General features: G+C 36.8%; 1 protein-coding gene across 4 annotated transcripts in view; it reads left to right on the forward strand.

Annotated features, from left to right (window-relative positions):
- adgrb1a (adhesion G protein-coupled receptor B1a) overlaps nucleotides 1-15,285 on the forward strand; it is a 112,042-nt gene extending 96,757 nt beyond the window's left edge. For all 4 annotated transcript variants that reach the window (XM_015357160.2, XM_015357161.2, XM_006635692.3 and 1 more), the window contains 8 exons: nucleotides 1,473-1,644; nucleotides 2,851-2,946; nucleotides 3,326-3,365; nucleotides 4,324-4,952; nucleotides 11,523-11,558; nucleotides 11,854-11,958; nucleotides 12,262-12,315; nucleotides 13,167-15,285. In XM_015357160.2, the coding sequence (XP_015212646.2) occupies nucleotides 1,473-1,644; nucleotides 2,851-2,946; nucleotides 3,326-3,365; nucleotides 4,324-4,952; nucleotides 11,523-11,558; nucleotides 11,854-11,958; nucleotides 12,262-12,315; nucleotides 13,167-13,361 (1,327 nt within the window). In that variant the 3' untranslated portion in view covers nucleotides 13,362-15,285. The remainder of the gene's footprint in view (nucleotides 1-1,472; nucleotides 1,645-2,850; nucleotides 2,947-3,325; nucleotides 3,366-4,323; nucleotides 4,953-11,522; nucleotides 11,559-11,853; nucleotides 11,959-12,261; nucleotides 12,316-13,166) is intronic.
- The last annotated feature ends 3,964 nt before the right edge of the window (nucleotides 15,286-19,249 follow it).

The following is a 19,249-nucleotide window of genomic DNA, read 5'->3' on the forward strand; positions in this document are numbered from 1 at the left end:
GGGATTAGTATACCATGTCTAGTCGTTTGTAATAATTTATTGCTGTTGTAAATGTAATGGATTTCATTTTGTTGAACCACCCTTTATGACTGGTCTGCCTTGTAAAACAGATTTTAATCTCAACCCGACTGACCAGATAATTAGCTTCTAAATAAAACATATTTTTTCAGCATTTATAATGGGGAATGTTCAATTAATTTTTAAATTTGAAAAAATGAATGAATGGGCCCAATAACATGTCAAAGTAGGTGAGTAAATATTCATTGATGCTATGTGAGTTTTCCCTCCATAGAGGTCTAAGAAATAAGTTAAAGCTAAAGATCAATATTTTCTGCTAATAACAGGTAATTGCTAGGGCATGGAAAATGTACTGAGAATGCAGCAAGACAAACAAAGTTTCTACCAGAAATTGCTGTACTGCTTAATCAAGTACGAGACTCAAACCAACAAAAAAATAATAAAACTATTATAAAACCTGATATTAATGCAGGATCTTGTATTTGCAAGCAATACTTCTGTTACAAATGTTAGAGAGTCATTGAAACCCATTTCAAAGGACAGTAAGAGCACTTGAAACAGAACAACAAAGGTGATTGAATGTTGTTATTGTGTGTTAATAATTACTGCAGAAGTTTTTCAGTGTGAAGTCCATATATAACACATAGAAGTCTACTTGGATTGTGTTGAAAAGAAAAAGGCTATTCTGGGTTTATACTGTGATGATCACTGTTGCAAAAGCTCTTCTTAGTTCTCTCTCTGTGCAGTGTGAGAGGGCAGGCTGTTTCTCAGGACTGTAGATGTATCCAGGAAAGAAGCCCTTTACTGTCATTGCTCTGTCTTCACTTTTTTGTTGACTTTTTGTTTTCCCACACCTGTGCTACCTGTGCTCTTTTTGATGTAAATTCTTGTTTATTTAATCAATTTTAAATGGCATTTTATTAACAAAAAGGGCAATTCTACATAGGTGAATATTTATGAAGTTATAAATTCATTTTACAGTTTGGTTTTTCCATAATCAAATATTTTGTATCACCAAATGTATCATCAAATACTATATGCATCATTTTATAATACTACATATTTTTGGAATTGTTTTACTGTTTATGCAACTACATATTGTAATTATCTGTAAATCTAATGTTAGTTTATGAACCGTAGATTGATATTTTTGAAGAATGGATTTTCACATAAAATAAAACATTTAATTCTAGTATATATTTATTAAAATAGTGTTTAAATGAAATTCAGAGTTAGTTTTAAGATTCTTTAGCCCCTTCCTTTTTAATTATTGTGGACAGTTGTTTCGTATCTCACTATAAAGGTGAACTCTTCCCCCATTTGTCAGAGTGGGTGTGTGGGTGTGTCCTTATTGCACCAAGCACCCTGCAGTGTAGTCTTGCCCTGTTTGTTCTGTTGTCTTGCCACTTTGCTGCCCAGACTGACAGAGCCACTGTTCCCTGTCTCTCCTGCAGGGCGTCGCTGTGGAGCTCCTGTGTTGTTCTGCCCCTGCTGGCCCTGACTTGGATGTCAGCGGTACTGGCCATCACAGACCGCCGCTCAGCCCTCTTCCAGATTCTCTTCGCTGTTTTTGATTCATTGGAGGGCTTTGTGATTGTCATGGTGCACTGCATCTTGCGGCGAGAGGTACGGTCACTATTACATGCTGCTGAGACGGGGAGACACTTTGCAGACTGCACAGATAGATCTGCTCTGCACGGCACACAAGATCAGTTATATGCATTGCTCAGAGACACTAAAAAGAGAAGGCTACTTGAACGCACTGAGAAGGGAATTACTTTAATAAATTGAGCAGAGCACTGGTCATTTTAAGCTAGCAGACTTAGATTTCCTGTCACCCTGTGCTGTTCAGAGGAAGACGAGGAAGACAAAAGTAGTTCTCATTGTTGCAACAGAAAAAGAACAGAGGCCTTGGCTTACTAAACTGCATAGAAAAGAAAAAAAAGATTCACAGCTCTGCATGCATTATGTGCTTTTTATGTAGTGTACATGGTTTTGTGAATAATTGCAACATAAGAACATGTTAGTGTCAATCACACCCTTATATTTAATGTGCTTCAGCAGTATTTCTCTCAAAGAAATTAGCATAATGCATATGAAAGTGCTAGGAAATTCAATGAATCCCAAGCACCACTTGACATCCCATTTCAGTTCCTGTTTGCCAGATGATATCAGACGTCTTTGTGCTATAATGTAGAAAAACAACATTCTCTGCAGCATGACCTTAGTTTGTCAGAGCAGCTCTTTTCCTCTTTGCAATGTCTTTTATTGGTGGGGCATCTCTTCCAGGCTGTATTGCAGCTGGTCATTGGGACATTTTTAGTTCCGCAGCCTGGATTTAAAATGCAGTGTGGTTTCCCATTAATTATAAAACAAGTTTATCATAGTCATGAGTCATCTACTAGTATGCCAACCTATCCAGCCTTGCTCTGCTGATGGCATCACACAGCCTTGCGTTACCTCCTGTGATCGGAGACTCTCATATGACACAACAGGAAAGGAAGCTGTCTCTGACTGACAGATTGGGAATTACAGGAGGTGTGCTCGTGTTAATTTTTTGTTTGAGTGGAGGAGTGATAATTAGTTTTGAAATAACTTTCAGAAATTGACCAACCTATTTTTTGTCTGCCTCCACCTGCTGAATAGAAAACGAAACCGACTATAGTAGAAAAACATGACATATGTGCTGTGGTGTTTTGTGTTCTGTTGTGCTTTGCATAATAGCCCTATGTTTGCTGTGTTGTGTTGTGCTTTGTGTAATGTCCCTCTGTGTGCTGCTTTTTGTTGTGCTGTGCTGTGTGTAACGTCCCTGTCTGTGTGCTGTTTTTGCAGGTGCAGGATGCCGTGAAGTGTCGTGTGGTGGATCGTCAGGATGAGGGAAATGGAGATTCTGGGGGGTCCTTTCAAAATGGACATGCACAGCTCATGGTAGGTTTAAGTGGTAGCTTGACGACTTGAAGAGTTTTTGGGATGGAAGAATAAGGGCTATATACCGGTGCTTAAACCTGGGCAGCACAGAGAGAGGTAGAGTCTGTAATAGTAGCTTGAGCTGAAGAAATAGAAGGGAGAATGTGATAAATTAACCTGGATAACAGTACTGTATATGGTTCATTTTATGGTCTGAGACCTGCAGTAAAAGCAGTAACAAGGCATTTGCCTTATTTGGAAGGCCCAGGAGTAAGGTAGTGGCCTAGTTCAGAGCTGAAAGAGGTGCTGCAGTAACATTTAATGTATTTACAGTGAATAAGATGCTTTAATATTTACTGATTAACTAAATTAATTATGGTGAATAACTTTGTTTTGACAGACGGATTTTGAGAAAGATGTCGACATGGCTTGCCGATCAGGTGAGTTTCTTTTTTGTTTCTGTACACCCTCAGTCTTTCATCAGCATTGTTATTTAATGGCTATGGGTAGCTGCTCCCCCTTACACTTCTCCAGTAGGTTGGTCCATTGTGTTTCTGCACCATGACTTCACATTCTGCAGCAGCTCCAGGCAAATCATGTCTCGCTGGCTTCCATCTTACATGTAGCTGAAAAAAGCTTCCTTTGAATTTATCCACTTGACTGTCTCCCTGGATAAAAATACACAAAGGTGCTGCATACTGTACAGGCATGTAAAATTTACTGTAAAAAAATGTTATGAATGGTGCAGGATAAATTGATTAATTTTAAAAGGTATAGAAATAAAATCGTTCTCAGGCAATGCCATGTAGATATATGGTAACTGGGTACATCTTTTCATTCCTTTTGTGTGAATCTGTTTGTTTCTGGCTTCATAACAAAACTGTCTTTAGCCAAAATACACCATTTCTGCCAGATATTAGAAAAATTAGTCATCTCAAATAATTTTCTCTGAAGTCATACAACATTTCATTCTTTTGTTGGTTTTCACTTCTCACATCTGATCAGTGTGTACATATCTATACCATGAATCATTACTTACATAACTTATTTAACTTATATAATTTATATAACCTATTTCTCTGCTGAATTACAAAACAAGGATTGTGTCAGGTATGAAGCATTCAGTAAGGTAATTTCACATCATTATATATCCTTTATATCTTTATGAAAAGAAAATCTAAACCTGAGATTAAAAGCCTCTTGCTTTTCTCTGGGCATTTAACTCCCACTGTGGTCCTTGAGCTCTTATAAAGCATACTGTTTCTGCGCATCTCAGTCAGAGATGTATCATTGTCCTGGGGAGCTGTGGCACACATGGGTCATGAAGTCAAGGTGGCAAAAAGATTTTTATCAAAGTACATCTAATTATGCTGAATGCTATTTTGACCTCTGTCCTAGGCACCCTTAAGCGGTCATCACTGCAAGGAGATGAAAAGATGGCACCCCAGCAGCTTACTCTCCAGAAAGGATCCAACTTCAATACTCTCCCAGCCAATATGACCAAAATGCACCTGCAGAATGTCGCAGACTATGCCAGCCATACCCTGACGCTGAAGAGGGACAAGAGTGGTGTGGGAAGCGAGCTGCCCAGTGCCAAGTCCATATACATCTGTGACGGGGAGCTCTTCAAGCAATTAGATGCAGACTTGACCCGCACACAGAGTGAATCCAGTGCTCCTGATGGAAGCAGCTATGTACTGTTGCCAAACAACACCTCAACTCTTCGTGCTAAACCCAAAGAAGACTCCGCCAAGTACAACATCAGCATCGAACAACTTCCACAGACTCGGCTAATTCACCTTAGCACCCCAGCAGGAGAACCAATCCCCGGCTTTGGACTGAAGACACTGCCTGCAGACAGGGTCAGTGTGTCCTGCTCTGAAAGAGACTCCCCTGTGCAGAATCTGCAGAATATCTCCAGTGAGTCCCAGATGACCAACAGCCTGTGTGACGCTGGAGACTCAGGAAATTCAGGCATGATGTCCAAGAGCGAGACGGTCTCCACTCTGTCCATGAGCTCTTTAGAGGTAAGAATCCATTTGCCTCTCATACAATTGAGCAGATATTATTGTAAAAGTGAAATATATTTTACTAATTGCAGAGGTTTTGCACCTATCTCTTCTGAATGATAGTGTTTATATATGTTTATATATGTTGTGACACATGTACATAATAGTGAGTATTTTATGATAAGTTTTTGTAGTTTATTCTTCACCAAATCCTTTGCTAAAAAGATACAGTAGAGAAGGCTGATGCTCATTTTGACACCTGACATGCATGCAAAACACTGAAACCATTAAAGATTGTATACCAGCAACCAAATGAGCATCCACTTAGATTAATTATAGTTGAAGCAGCTCTAATATTCTGTGTACAATTTCCAACCATACCTGCAGCTACTGATGTGCATGGCTTTGTTCTAGAGCAGTAAAAAAACAGCTGCTGAACAAAAATTTTGTATTTTCCCTTTGTTCATGGGGCAATGTGCATATTTTAAACAGTACTTACTAGGTGATATGTACTGTTCAGTGACTAAAATCACTTGACTTCAACATAATTGCCCTTAAATACCCTACAAAATATGGATATTACATTAATCAGAAAGTGTACTTTGAGTTCCCTGTTGGGACATCATTATGTCTAATCAATTATGAAGTATTAATTGCATTGGTTGTAAACATCATTCAGAATATAAGATTCACATAAAACATTTTACATTAGATAGGGCTAGAAATTATGCTATTCATTTTCTATGGATATCCTGCCAAGTCAGTACAGTGGCACTTGGTTATCTTTGCTGCCTCACAGCACTATAGCCCTGGGGTGCTATCTGTATGGAGTTTGTATGCTCTCCTCATGTTTTCATGGGTGTCTTCCTGGTGCTCTGGTTTCTTCCCACAGTCCACAGACATACTGGTGGGTTGATTGAGTGTGTGTATGCCAGAATGGGAATCGGCTCCCCGTGACTCTGAATTGGTTAAAGCAGTTAGAAAAAAGATGTGCGGATAGATAATCTGCCTTCTTCTACACAAACTGTTCTGGCTCTGCAGCTTTTGCTCTTGTTTTCAACAGTGCTTATTTCCCCTTCTGTGCACTGGGAGAAACAGGTTCATACAACACAAATACCTAAAGGAGTGCAAGCAGATGGCAGTGCAGATTATGAAAGATCTGTTTTTTAGACCATATGAATGCATTTAATTATTCCCAATTACATGCATTAAATGAAGATGAGCTGTGCTTTGGTGTGCCCTGAATGAAATGCTGTCAGAGTGATTCATGGAAATGAAGACCTTGTAGTAGATGAGACAAGGCCTATGATAATTAAAAGGATTCATCTGATGTTTTATGTATTACGTTTCAGAAAACAGTTCCCATTTAGAAGTTCATTAAGGTATGAGTGAGAGGTTCTATTAAAGATTTTTTTTGTATGTGACGACTATTGAATGGGGCAGATGCTTATGCAGAGGAGAAGGCATATTGTAGCTGTGCAAGAATAGTCTGAATATGCAAATGCCAGCACAGTCACAAGACACAGACCCAGGCCAAATGTTGTCTCTGATTTTTGCTACAGAGCTCTATTTCTTGTTTACTTTCTTCAGAGTATAAGTGACAATTGTCCAGGATGCACTGTTGAGTTGAGTCTTGATTTGGTTGAGTCTTCTATAATTTGTTGTCTCTTCTTTGAGATTTAAATCTCAGTGTTCATTTATTGTGAATTTCTAAACCCCTTGGGAAGTGCAAAATAACAGCCAAGTCTTGCTGCTTAAAGAGTCTATTTGAGTTTTGCAATTGCGGTTTGTTCGAAGAAAACCCCCTAGCTACAGTATACAATGTTTATGTCTATGATAACAATATCTATCTGTGGCTTTAGGTTCATGATGCATTCTCAAAATTATTTAAGTACCAAACCCCATCAAAAAGAATCTTTAATAATTAAATTAATTATGCATAGCAGCTTTCTATTAATCGGACAAAGTAATTCACCTTTTTTGGAATTGGGATATCACTTCCTGTAATTCAAAAATCACATTATTAAATCATTATGTACATCATTGTTTTTCAAATGCAAATTTCAGACTAGATGCTGACCTGTGCGTCATCAGAATACTGAATGATTATGTAGGACTCTCTAGTAGCATTTGTCTGTATCTGACCTGTGCTGAATGTTCTGCCAGTGTTTCCCACAAAGAGCAATGACAGAAAGATCATGAAGCGAGAAAGGAATCTTCTCATTGGAATATTGATCGATTGATAGAATGTCTGGAGGCAGTACACTATAGCAAAGATTCTAATTTTAGCTGTGAAATATAATAAGGAGATTGACCACTGCACTAGTAAAACAAAATGTTGAATTAAGCAGTTTTAATCTTTTATGTTCATTACAGCCATACATTTTTCATGAGATAATGATCGTCCTGTGCAGCAGGGGAGAGCGAGAGCTTTGACTTCAGTTGGCAGTAAGACTGAACAAATTGGAAAGTAGTGAGGGACTGGGGGGACTGTGCAGAATGGTGCACAAAACTGATAAAAGGCAAAAAGACCCAGTTTGTGTTTAGTGCTGGGAGACTGGGAGTTAGTTTGAACTAGACAGTAAAACTGAGGGATAACAACGAGAGCTGAGGGACTGGAGATAAAAGTCTAAAAGATAGATGGCTTTCCTGTAGAATAAGTCACCCAACTGGTGTGTTGGATTTAATATAACAGTTATTTCAGCAGTGGAAGTTCCACATGATTTGCTCAGAGTAATTGGAAAAGTGACTTTTTTAGTACAGTTCTGAATCTCGGTCAAAGATTTGACCGTAGAAAAGTCAAGTTTCAATTGCTTTTAATTCCTACAAACAGTTCGCAGGCAATGGTCAATAAACTGTATCATAAGCTTTTGTCATATTTCCAATAAAGGCCATAGCCAAGAGACAAAACCTGCTGAGTAAATTAAATCTTTTGTGCAAAGCAGGGATATTTTGAAGAGTTGGGCAGTTATTATGATAGTTTTTTTTGTGAACTGTTTAATAGAGTACACATTATTGTTAAAACATCAATTTACCTAGGCTCCAGTCATATCTTTATATAACTAAAAACATTTATGAATGTATTGTAAAATTCTGTACAAGCACAAATTGTACAGCCTTGTGTAGTCAGTTATGTGAAGAATTCTGAAATTTGCCCTCTCACTATACAAAGATAAAAGGAAAATATACAAATACAGTCTACAAACTGAAAGCACAAAAACACAGTAGGATCTTACTGCTGTTGTATCTAAGCTGGAATATATACAGTAATTGTATTTAAAAGCATCTGTCCATCAAAATATAAAGGTTCATATACATATATACTGTACAGTATATATGCATATATGTTTTTTCATTCATGAGTATTCTTTTTGTTGCTATAGAGAGGGAGAGAAGCAGTAATCATGGGTATTTGAATGCCGCATCTAGGGATAAGACACATTATTTATGCTATAGTATAGAGTAGGGTGTTTAACATCTCATAGACTAGCTAAAATGGTGAACAATACCGGAGTGGATGAATGTAATTATGTTGTGTTCTCTGTTGAATGCTGACTGATTTCAGTTTTGATATGCCCTTAACAAATAAGACCACCTTTTTGTGCATGTTCGTGTTTAATAAATAGATTCAAAAGAATTATGTTGAATTATAGAACACTTTTCCATTCCTTCAATCTCATTCTGAATATTTCTAATTTCCTACAATCAAATCAATGCAATGATAAACAACGCTGGTGTTTATGGTAAAATGTTGAGAGCAGATTCACCCTGGACATTATCTTGGCTGATCCATTGTGAAAGATTTTACACACTACTCTTTTTTGCATACCCTCTAGGTAGTCTGATAATGTTGAGTAGACTTATAACCTTTGGTGTAGGACCACCACTTTCAATGATTAAATGGATGCCTTTGTATTTTTTAATTGTATAATGAGCAAAAATAGTCCTGGCACTTAGGCATTATAAGGGTAATTGAGGTAAGCTTTCCTGTTAAAGAGTCAGAAGACTTCAGTCAAGCCTCTTAATCAAAGAAAGCATCTAAGATCTCATTCTTGACCATGGAGATATATTTATTAAGCCTTTGTCTTATCAGGGTTCATGCAGTTAATGAGAGTGATCAGTGATGAGCTGTGAATACTAAGCTTGGGATGACATGTTGAACTGGAAAGAGTGAAGTGAGGTTAGCTAATAAAAAGCACCAAGCAGGCCATCAGTGAAGATTACTTTCTAGCAACAGGGTTTTTTTGGTCATTGAGTATGGTGGTACTGTACATCACAGGATTATTTGATTAATCAAATTCTATTTACTTAAAAATGATCAATTGGTGTTGTTTAGATGTTGTTTTTCCTCTATATCACTTGTCAGGTAATTCCAATTGTGCACCCAAGTGAAACTTGTTTTAATGAAGAAAAAAGTTTTATATAATTAGAACCAATAAATAAAACATGAAAAAACATTTGCTGTATATTAAGAATTATTTGGCTCACTTGCTAAGAGGTTCACTTCCTTTAACTTTTTCCTCAAGGTCCCGAATAATTACTTCAACTTCTTGTAGCATGTCTTCAGTTTTAGGAATGAATACTATGAGTCTTGTTCTTACCCCCTCTCAGACAACAGAACCAAGTAATTTATGTAATTGTTTCTTGCAGTTTAAGAGGAACATCATACTCATAAGGTACAAAAAGGCAATAACAGTGAGATAAGTTTCTGCCCCTAAGCAATTCATAACAAAGGTGCTTATATACTGTTTATGATGCTGAGTGGCCTGGACAATGACAATTGCTTTGTTATAAGGCAAAGTTACCACAGTAACTATGTGCCAAGAGTGCTTGCTGGTTACGTACAGCAAAACATATTGACTTTTATATTGGATTTTATGATTTTATAGTCAATACTTTAGTATTAAATTAGTAAAAGGGAACTTTTATATTACTATGACAGTTAGCTGGTTTGCAAATACCACCCAAACCAGAAATCATTATAGAAATTTATTTTGGAGACAGTTATTTTAACTTTTCTCCAAAGTACCAAGAGTAACATTTCTATTTTACTTTGCCATTTATGCCTCAGCATGCTGAATAAAAAGAGATATTCACTTAGGTAATGAATGTAAAAATGTTAATGAGGCTGTTCCTGAGCAGTGCAGTATTGCAGTTTGCAGCTGTCTTGGCTCCTTGTGACCTTGTATTTGAAATGGGTTTGCTGCAGCTTTAAAATGCTGTCTTCAGGAAGCCAAGCATGAGTCAGGCTAATAAGACACATGAACGAGACCTCATTCTTGTTTTAAGTCTGTTGATTTACAGATTTTATGGTGTGCTAGTGATAGGAGATGGTAAAGGTTTTCCCTGGCTGTGTTTTATTCCAATTTAATGAGGCTCAAGGCTGCTGAGTTGGCGTATTCCCAAGGAAAGATACAATATAAATGCTATGCATTCCTCCATAAAGATTTACTGCTCCCTACTGGCAGAGTCAGAACATCTAGCTTCCCTAGGGAACATTGTTGTACTGCATACAGAATGTCCTCTTTTATAAGTACTCTTCTCTTCAACAGTCTTTAGAAAGTTTTTGCTCTGTGCCCCTTTTGATGTATTAAATATTTAAATTCTTCACTCATAGATATCTCAGTTTTCTTGTGTTTTTACTCATAAGTTCATGAACAGCCTAGCATTTACTTCAGGTTCAGATTGTTAAAAAATCATCATAGAATTTAACCAGGTTTCAAACACGGTGTTTAGAAAAAGTAACACATAAACCAGCATTGGTGCTGTTCTTGAATCTACTACATTTTAATTGTTTGGTTAATGTTTAAGTGCACAGCCGGTAAATTTGCATATCCCCACAGTAACCGATTACACATTGCTCACTGTGAGCATACACAAGTACCCTGATTTCTGTATTGTTAGGCACTTTCTGTGTGAGTAGAGAGCACAGATGCAGCAGTCTTTATCCCTGTACTGATTTTACATGTAGGTAAAAGGAGCTCTTCAAAAGCAGTAGATGTGAAGAGAGAAAAAAAGTAATGTAGCAATGTTACATCTGCGAAATGAATATCCAGACAGATATAGGAACATTAAAGTGGTGTATTGCATGGGATTTGTTACCATTAGAATGATGTAAGGGCTTGCTTCCTGTTTGTTCTTTATTTATTTTGCCCTTATGAACTCAGAAATCAGCAGAGTGTTATACCTCCATCCTCACTGGCGGTACTTTACTTTATAGCATTACTGCATTAAGTGCCCTTGGCATAAAATAAAGTGTTTTATATATTAAAAACTGTTGCAGTCCACATCCTTAAACTAAGATTTTGAATCTAAATTTTCAAATGAAATAGCATTTGAGATTCAAAAACTGCCAAAAGACAGTAAACATTTTTGATAAATTCACTTACAACAAAGCTTGGGAACATTCTGGTGAATATTGGTCATTTTGAAATGCAGGTTTGACAGGGTAAGTGAGTAGAGGAATCAGTATATAAAAGACATTTTATGTACTGGAAGATATCTCCAGGCTTTCTGAAACAATAGATTTATTGTAAAATAGATGTACTGTATTATCTTTCTGAAAATGCATCTTTTTTTCTATTTCAGAGAAGAAAGTCCCGCTACGCAGAACTGGATTTTGAGGTGATTATACCATGTTTTTCACTCTTTGGTTAAATGAATTAATTTTTTCTACACTCCTACTATCTTTTTAATTGTGTGGTATCAAATACTTTAAAGATGAAGACTTAAAAAACAGGAAGACTGGAATCTTCTTAAGAAATAGAAGTGAAGTGATACTACTTATTTTAAGAAAAATGTTTATAATTAGGAGAACTATTAACAACCCAAAAGTAAGTTTTTTGTCAAAAAATTATAAATGAAAGATAAAATTGCATGCCCTAAACCAGTGGGCTCCTCTTGTCTTTGTCCCATGTAGAAGATCATGCACACACGGAAGAGACACCAGGACATGTTCCAGGATCTGAACAGGAAGCTTCAGCATGCTGAGAAAGACAGAGAGTCTCCACCTGTGGATGGCAAGGTAAGAGAATGTTCTACTGATCTCCACACTGAACTAGACAGTCCTGCTGCCCTCCATATCCATACTGTAATGTTGATAAGCCAACAAATGTAGACTGTTCTTAACAAACACGTTGTATGATCTTTGGAGGGACGTTCACCACGTAGTACAAAATTAGTTAAGAATGGACAGGGAATCTGTGCTAATATGAGAAGTCCTAGTTCACTAGTTTCATGTGAACATTTACTCAGTGAACGCTGTGTTATGTATCCTGCCATAAACTCACAGAAAGATTTTTTTTGTTTGTTTTTTTCTCTTGCACAGTCTGTCAAGAGATGGAGTGTCTCATCAGGTGGCAGTGACAAAACAAACCTCAGTGTGAGTATCTTTCACTGTCTTTCCGAATGCCAACTACACTGATAGGGCTTGTTTCCCCTTATTTCTCAACTTCCATTCTCCCTTCAGATGTGTCCTGGCAGAGTAAAATAAGCACCTGTGTCAAATATAGTGTATATAACACGGCATCTATTTGGGCTGTTGGTATAAAGATGATAAAGCTTGCCCATTAAATATTTCTCATGGGTACGGTAGAAACATATGCTCATTAAATATCTGGGACTATTCTTAAATCTCTTTCACTTTCAGACACACATGAAATATTTAATAAGCAAGCATTACTTATAGGTGTCCTGTGTTACACAGCTAAAAATGTGCATATATTATACAACATAAACAGAGTAAATTAAAAACATTAAAACATTAAGTCATCTGTTTTTCCAAAAACAATTACCAAAGTTTAATGGTGGGAATATACAGTAGCAAGTGTTCTATAGGTCTGCAAAGGGACATGAAATTATTTTTATCAGTTCATAATTGTTATTACTATATAACTAAAAAAATAGCTAGAGGTAGAGAAACATTTACTCAAATACAAATGTTTTAAAATTAAGCTTTTTTTATTTAGTATTTAACAGAGAAATATAGGAAGACTACAGCATGTTCTTTGGCTCATGTAGACTCATTTGAAATCCTTTAAACACATTTAAAAGCTGTGCAAAAACTTAGGATCAACCTCTTGGTTGGAAAGTTGCAATGCTAGTCATCTCTCAGCCCATATCAACCGATGACTTTTTCATTTTTCATCTGGTTTCCAGCAAGTACTTGTTCAAGTATCAGTGTCTGCAGAAAGTTACAGAATATTTTCTTTCCTGTTCTCTTTCCCACTGCAGGACAAACAGCAGACTCCTAGCAAGAGAGCATGGGAAGGAATACGCAAACCTCACTCCCCTCCTTCCTGGGTACGCAAAGATCTAGAGCCTCTGCAGGCCTCACCGCTGGAGCTGAAGTCAGTGGAATGGGAGAAGGCTGGAGCCACCATCCCCCTGGTAGGCCAAGAGATCATAGACCTGCAGACCGAAGTCTGAGAGACCAGGGACCAGTCACCACAACTCCTCTCCTCTTCATTTCACTTGGGTTTGAAACAGATGAACGCAGCAGAGCACATGATCAAACCGTAGAGAAAGCGGGAGGAAGCGTGTTGAATTCTTTTCTGTAATACCAGGGCAGGTATTTCTTAAAGAAATCAAAAAAAGAAAAGGAGAATTCAAAAGAAAAGCCTCCAGTTAATCTGAAAAGGATGACCTGTTCTGTGCCAGTGTGGGACATACCTCGCTCGTGATTAGGGCTTGAGAGAGCCTACCAGGCCTTTTCTGACATGTATGGAGACCGTGTGTTACTGCTGACAAGGAAGCAGGATTTCAATATCTGCTGGAGCTTGTCCAGGACTGACAATACATCTCCCAGCATTAACGGAAAGTGGAAATGTTACATGGAAAATACCCTTATCCATGGGGGAATCCTTGGACTGCAATTGTTTTGCTTTATTTTATGTTGCAGTAGATGGACACAATTCAAAAGTGACACTACTGAAGTACAGCCACCAAACTGTCAGTTCTACTTTGCCTTGAATTTTTTTTACTAGAGGCATAGTTGGTCAATATGAACTCTCTTGTAGCTGACCTACGGAGGTGTCAGAATATTATGAAGCAATCCGATTAATGAAGCAATGTGAAAATGCCTCTTTTTGTGACAGATTTCCACTAAACAGAATTATTTCCCCCTACTTATTACACCACTAAGCCCTCAACCTCATCCTCACTGATGGGAATTAAGACTGCTGGTAGCTTTATTCAAAAGAAACAATGTAAATGGGTAAAATGCAAAGTTACAAAACAAGAACAGGGTTCCAGACAGTGTTGTCCAAGCTCTTCATGAGTATCATCCAAAATGATGCTCATGTCCAGATTTTCTCAACAATTAGGAAAAGAAAGCAGCTCCATGAGAGAGCCTCTGGTTTATCTTTAAGACGTCTCTTATCCATAACCAGGTGGAGAGCCTCAACATGTCGATTCATAGAGCACTGAGCGTTGTCAATGAGCAGCTATCAGTGAGGTGGGGAGGAGGGCTGCACAGAGAAGTGAACTCTGGAACGTCTGGGCGGGTGCTGACGAAAAACAGTAGGATAAGCTGACTGTTAAAAGTTCCCCAGCCAAACCAGCCATGGCTAGTTTTTGCCTTGCAGTGCTTCAGGTTCTGATGACAGAAACTCAGACCCGCTTTCTACAGCAGGCCCAGTCCTCAACTGAGAATTCTGATCTCACTGTCTTGGGGCCAGCTGATTAAAGAAAATCTTTCTGTATAATCAACATGAATGGAAAGCAATGATCTAATGGCTGCTTGATATGCAAGCATAATGGATAGATATAATGCATAGTTAATTTTCAGAATAATGGAATATTTTTGTTATTTAAATATATACCAGTATATATATACAGCATATAGATAAGCTATTTTTTACAAAAAAATAGCTCCAAACAGTATACAGAATATTTAAGTACTTAAAAAAACAAGATTTCATATTTATAAAAACTGTGATTTAGTAGTCAGAGTTTTTGATTGCACATGATGTGAAAGCACAAGGCTCCTGGGAGCCGTGTTGTACAGTATTGTAATTATACAGTTACACAGAATGAATTTTAGCCTATAAATATCTTTATACTGTGCTTCAGGATTTTTTTTCTGAATCCTCCTGTTTGGTTACTGGACAATATCAGTGTTCTGTAACTAATGTAATGATGTGTGTTTTAATATAATTGTCAATATTCCACCCCTCTCTGTCTTCCTCCCCTCTTTTTCCTTCCTACTGCCCCTCACTTCCAACTGACAAGTTCTATTTGTCTGATACTTATTATCCTCCTTTTTATTTCTTTTGGTTTTCTTTGTTTATGTACAGTTTTCAGAGCACAAGATGAATGTGTCTTATTTCTAATAAAAATGCTATAAACTAAATGTTTGTCCTTTAGTGGTGTCTGGAACATGTCACCATATGTGAGGATACATATCCAAATTAGAATTTACTGAAAATGTCTTAATATTGTCAATGAATGATCAGCCTGTTTGATCTTGATAATATTTCCTTTTCTGCATGACTTTGCATGACATGATTCTTCAGCTGCACTGATTCCATATAACTGAACTTAACTCATTTAGGTAAATAATTTCTGTGAAGCACTTTCTTTCTGAAACAACTCACAATATTACAATATTAAGGTTTGCTGCTATGAACAAGAAGCTTTTTGAGAACAAGCTATTTACCTTCATATGATGGGCAAAAAAATGGCATGCACCTAGAAAAAAGATAAAAGAGACCGCTCACAAAAAGGTTACACATCACATGTCATAAATATGTGGATTTCATATAAGAATACAAGCCTGAAGAGGGCTCCATGGCTGAAACGTTGTGTTTTCTCTCTTCTTTCTTTCAGCCTGGAATAAACCTATTACTTGTTCCTTTGCAGCCTACGCATGGTGATGCAGCTACCTACCTGAACTCATATAAGAATATAACTCAGAAGTACAAGAGAAAAGTTAAAATCAGAAAGCTGCCTGTTCTGCTCTGAAATCTAGGATTTCTGCAAAATTCCTGTTTCCTAATTTCATAAAAAGATTCATAAAAAATACTATGGAACTAGCAGAATGCAAAACACTAGTTTGAAATTTTAACTACAGTAAAATAAAAATGTCTATCAGTGGATATAATGTAGGCTAAACTCTAGTCTGTTCTCAAATATACATTAGATTGTCAAAACATGGAATTCTGAAACACGTAATCAGACAGTTCTGATATGTTTGCAACAACATCCTATGACTCTAATCAGTCAGAAATGATAATGTTTCCAAAACAACTAAAGGTCATGCTGAAATAATACAGTAGGTGTACCCCACAAAGAACTGTGGAAATGTTCATCAAACAGACTCAAGCACAGTTTCAGTGCCATCATGGGGCAGTTTTTTTTTATCTACTCAGGAGATGGACAGGTTTACATGAATGAAGGGAACAAATACAGACACCAGTTACTAAAACCCTGCCGTCAGCCAGTGATGGAGCACTTGTTGAACAGCTTCACACCGATAGACTGATATCTACGTGAAGCAAAACAAGAAGAGGATTTTAAGAGGAAAATGGTCAAATAGCTGGAACAACCATTGGAATTGCTTGACTTAAACCCAATTAAAACGTAACAGGTCAATCCCTAGGAAGCTGTAGCTCCTAGAAAATCAATTTGAATCCATTCCAGATTGCCTGCATCACAAAACAGAACATTTCAAAGGACAGAAGCCAACAATTCATTCAAGCTGAAAAAAATAAAATAAATTCTTAAAAGCCAAAGGTTCACAAACTTAACAATGTATGCTATTTTGTATTTTTTTTACCTCAAATTTAGCAGAGATTTTTCTTCCAGAATGTTTTGGATGGTGACAGTTCCCATTATTTGATGTATTATCTGAAGGACAGTGTGAAATATGAGTTGTGTAATGTTGGGCAGAAGTTAAAATAAAAATAAGGTGAACAGCCCTGTGAACTCTCCACCAGTTCGGGAGGAGACAGGGTGCTCAGTAATAGTCCAGAAGCAGAGGATTCTCACGCTTCTCATCACACGAAGGAAACACCTTCTTTTTAACAGGTATGTTTTGTGTAAAAAGGGGAATATTTAGTTTACCACCTTTTAACAAGGAAAACAATGTTCCCCTTCAATTCAAGCCCTGGTTTTGTTCCACTTTGATTGTAAATACTGAACCTGGCCTTCACCGAACAGGACACACAGTAGTTGATTCATTTCTATTATATATTCCTCTACCACTTATATTCTTGAAGCTGCAAACCTGATGTAAAAAAAAATGTTTAAAATTGAGTCAAATCTTTAACCCCTCCTAAAATAAAATCTATGTTCTTTTCCATCTTAAAAAAATATTCATAATCACAAAAATGTCACACTTTTACATTAAGAACAAGCCAATTTATGTATTTAACTCAAAAATACATGGACACCCATGTCAGAAACACAGGACTGGTGAAAGAATCTTACAGAAAAAAATTATCCTAGCACGAGACTGTCTCTTTGCATTTTATGCAAAGGCTGTAGTCCCTTTGCTTTTGAGAATTAAACAGACATTTTTCTGAAGAATTGCTTTAGTGTTTCATTATTTACGGGTTGTTAAGCAGATTTGTGATAAAGCACATTAGAGTGCAGTGTTAAGTGTTACTTCTGTACTTAATACCCTTGCCTTTTTTTAAAAAGCTTGCAAGACAAGCAGTTTAAGTTGAATAATCTATGTCAGAAATTAGTGGGGTTTTACAGTACATTCATAATAAAACTGAGATGAAAATAAAAATAAGTTAGAATTACCTAATCAGAAAAAAAATATATTTTTACACGGTACAAATGATTTGAAATCATACATCCATAAGACTCATACTTTACATGCACTGTTTTTCAGATAATAAATCAAATCATTAAAAAATAATGTTTATAATCCATGATTTATATTTGATTTATTTATTATATTCTAATATTTTATATTAGATTTCAATATACTACACATGTCAATATTAATACTGCATTTATATCACTTTGGCCATACAGTTTTAATTTAAAATCCCAAAGGTTGATTGGTTCTAAAGGTAGCACTAGATACTGTATATATACAAATTGGTGGATTGATGATGGAGAGTGGTATTTTAGTTTATGTCATAATATAACTGAAGGAATATGTTTTTAATATTTATCAACCTATCTTGGAACATAAAACTATCAATTATTCTTGTTAATTTTTTAAGTCTGAAATGTAGAATAATGCTGTTTAGTGAATTTTAAAATTCAGTAATCTTCAATGGTGTTTTCACTGTTAACTGCAGCTTAGAGATGCATCATCCAGACGCAATTTACAGTACGTCAAGGAGTAGGTTGATATCTTAAATAGAACATTATTCTTTTAATTTATTTAAGAAAATTTGCGGTAGATAAGGATGCCTGTGTGTCAAAAGGTACATGATGCATTTGGAAAGACTCTTTCATCAGAAATTGTTATTGTTATATACCAACTCAATTTGGAATAACCAGCTGTTTAGGGATTATGTACAGCATCGACAGACAGCTGCAGGAGGTCCAGCACTAATTGGAGGAGAGGTGTGTCCCTCAGTGAGGCCAGTGCAAGCCAAGAAAACCATAGGGTCCACTGTTTCACTGGGAGCTGAAAGATTCCTCACCAATTGAAACCCTACACGAGGCACTGCTGAGCCAGTTGTTCACCACTAATCATGTTCATTTCTGAAAAAAACAGCTGCTATACAACCGAATTATTGATCACACCACAACTGCTATTACTTAATTTCATAAACATAAAACACATACTGTAGTTAACACAGACATGAGTGAGTGTAAATGAAGAGCACTCCCTAAATGGATGATACTCACTGTTTGTTTGGTGTTGGTACTTCCGGGGTGGGTCACCCTATGGTGGCCTCAGAAGGCCAATCCTAACACCACTTCTCCAAGTTTATTTATGGAGATGGAAAAAAACACATGCATGTGAAGAGAGGGAAATGTTATTGTTTGTATTGTCTATTTGGACCAGGATAAAAAGAACCGTGTTATTAAGATATGTGATGTTCTTTGGTAAGAAAGGAATTAATTATGAATGTATAATTTGGGAATTGGAGAAATGGTTTGTTCCAGAGGGGGAGGGGCTTACATGCTTTTTAAGCTGTCTCCTCAGCCTAAGAGGGAGGAGAAGTTGTTGGTGGTCGGTGAGTCAAGTAGTGTGACTTAAATCAGAGAGAAAGAAATAAGAAAAGGAGAATGTCTTTGTTTGAAGAATTAATTTTGTTCCTTTTTGGGTTTTTGTTTTTCTGGTGTGGGGGACTGGAAGCACTGTAAATAAACTGCACTTATTTTATTTGAGTGCTTTGCAG

This window comes from Lepisosteus oculatus, chromosome 10 (genome assembly GCF_040954835.1).
Source record: "Lepisosteus oculatus isolate fLepOcu1 chromosome 10, fLepOcu1.hap2, whole genome shotgun sequence".
In the NCBI taxonomy this organism is placed as follows: Eukaryota; Metazoa; Chordata; class Actinopteri; order Semionotiformes; family Lepisosteidae; genus Lepisosteus; species Lepisosteus oculatus.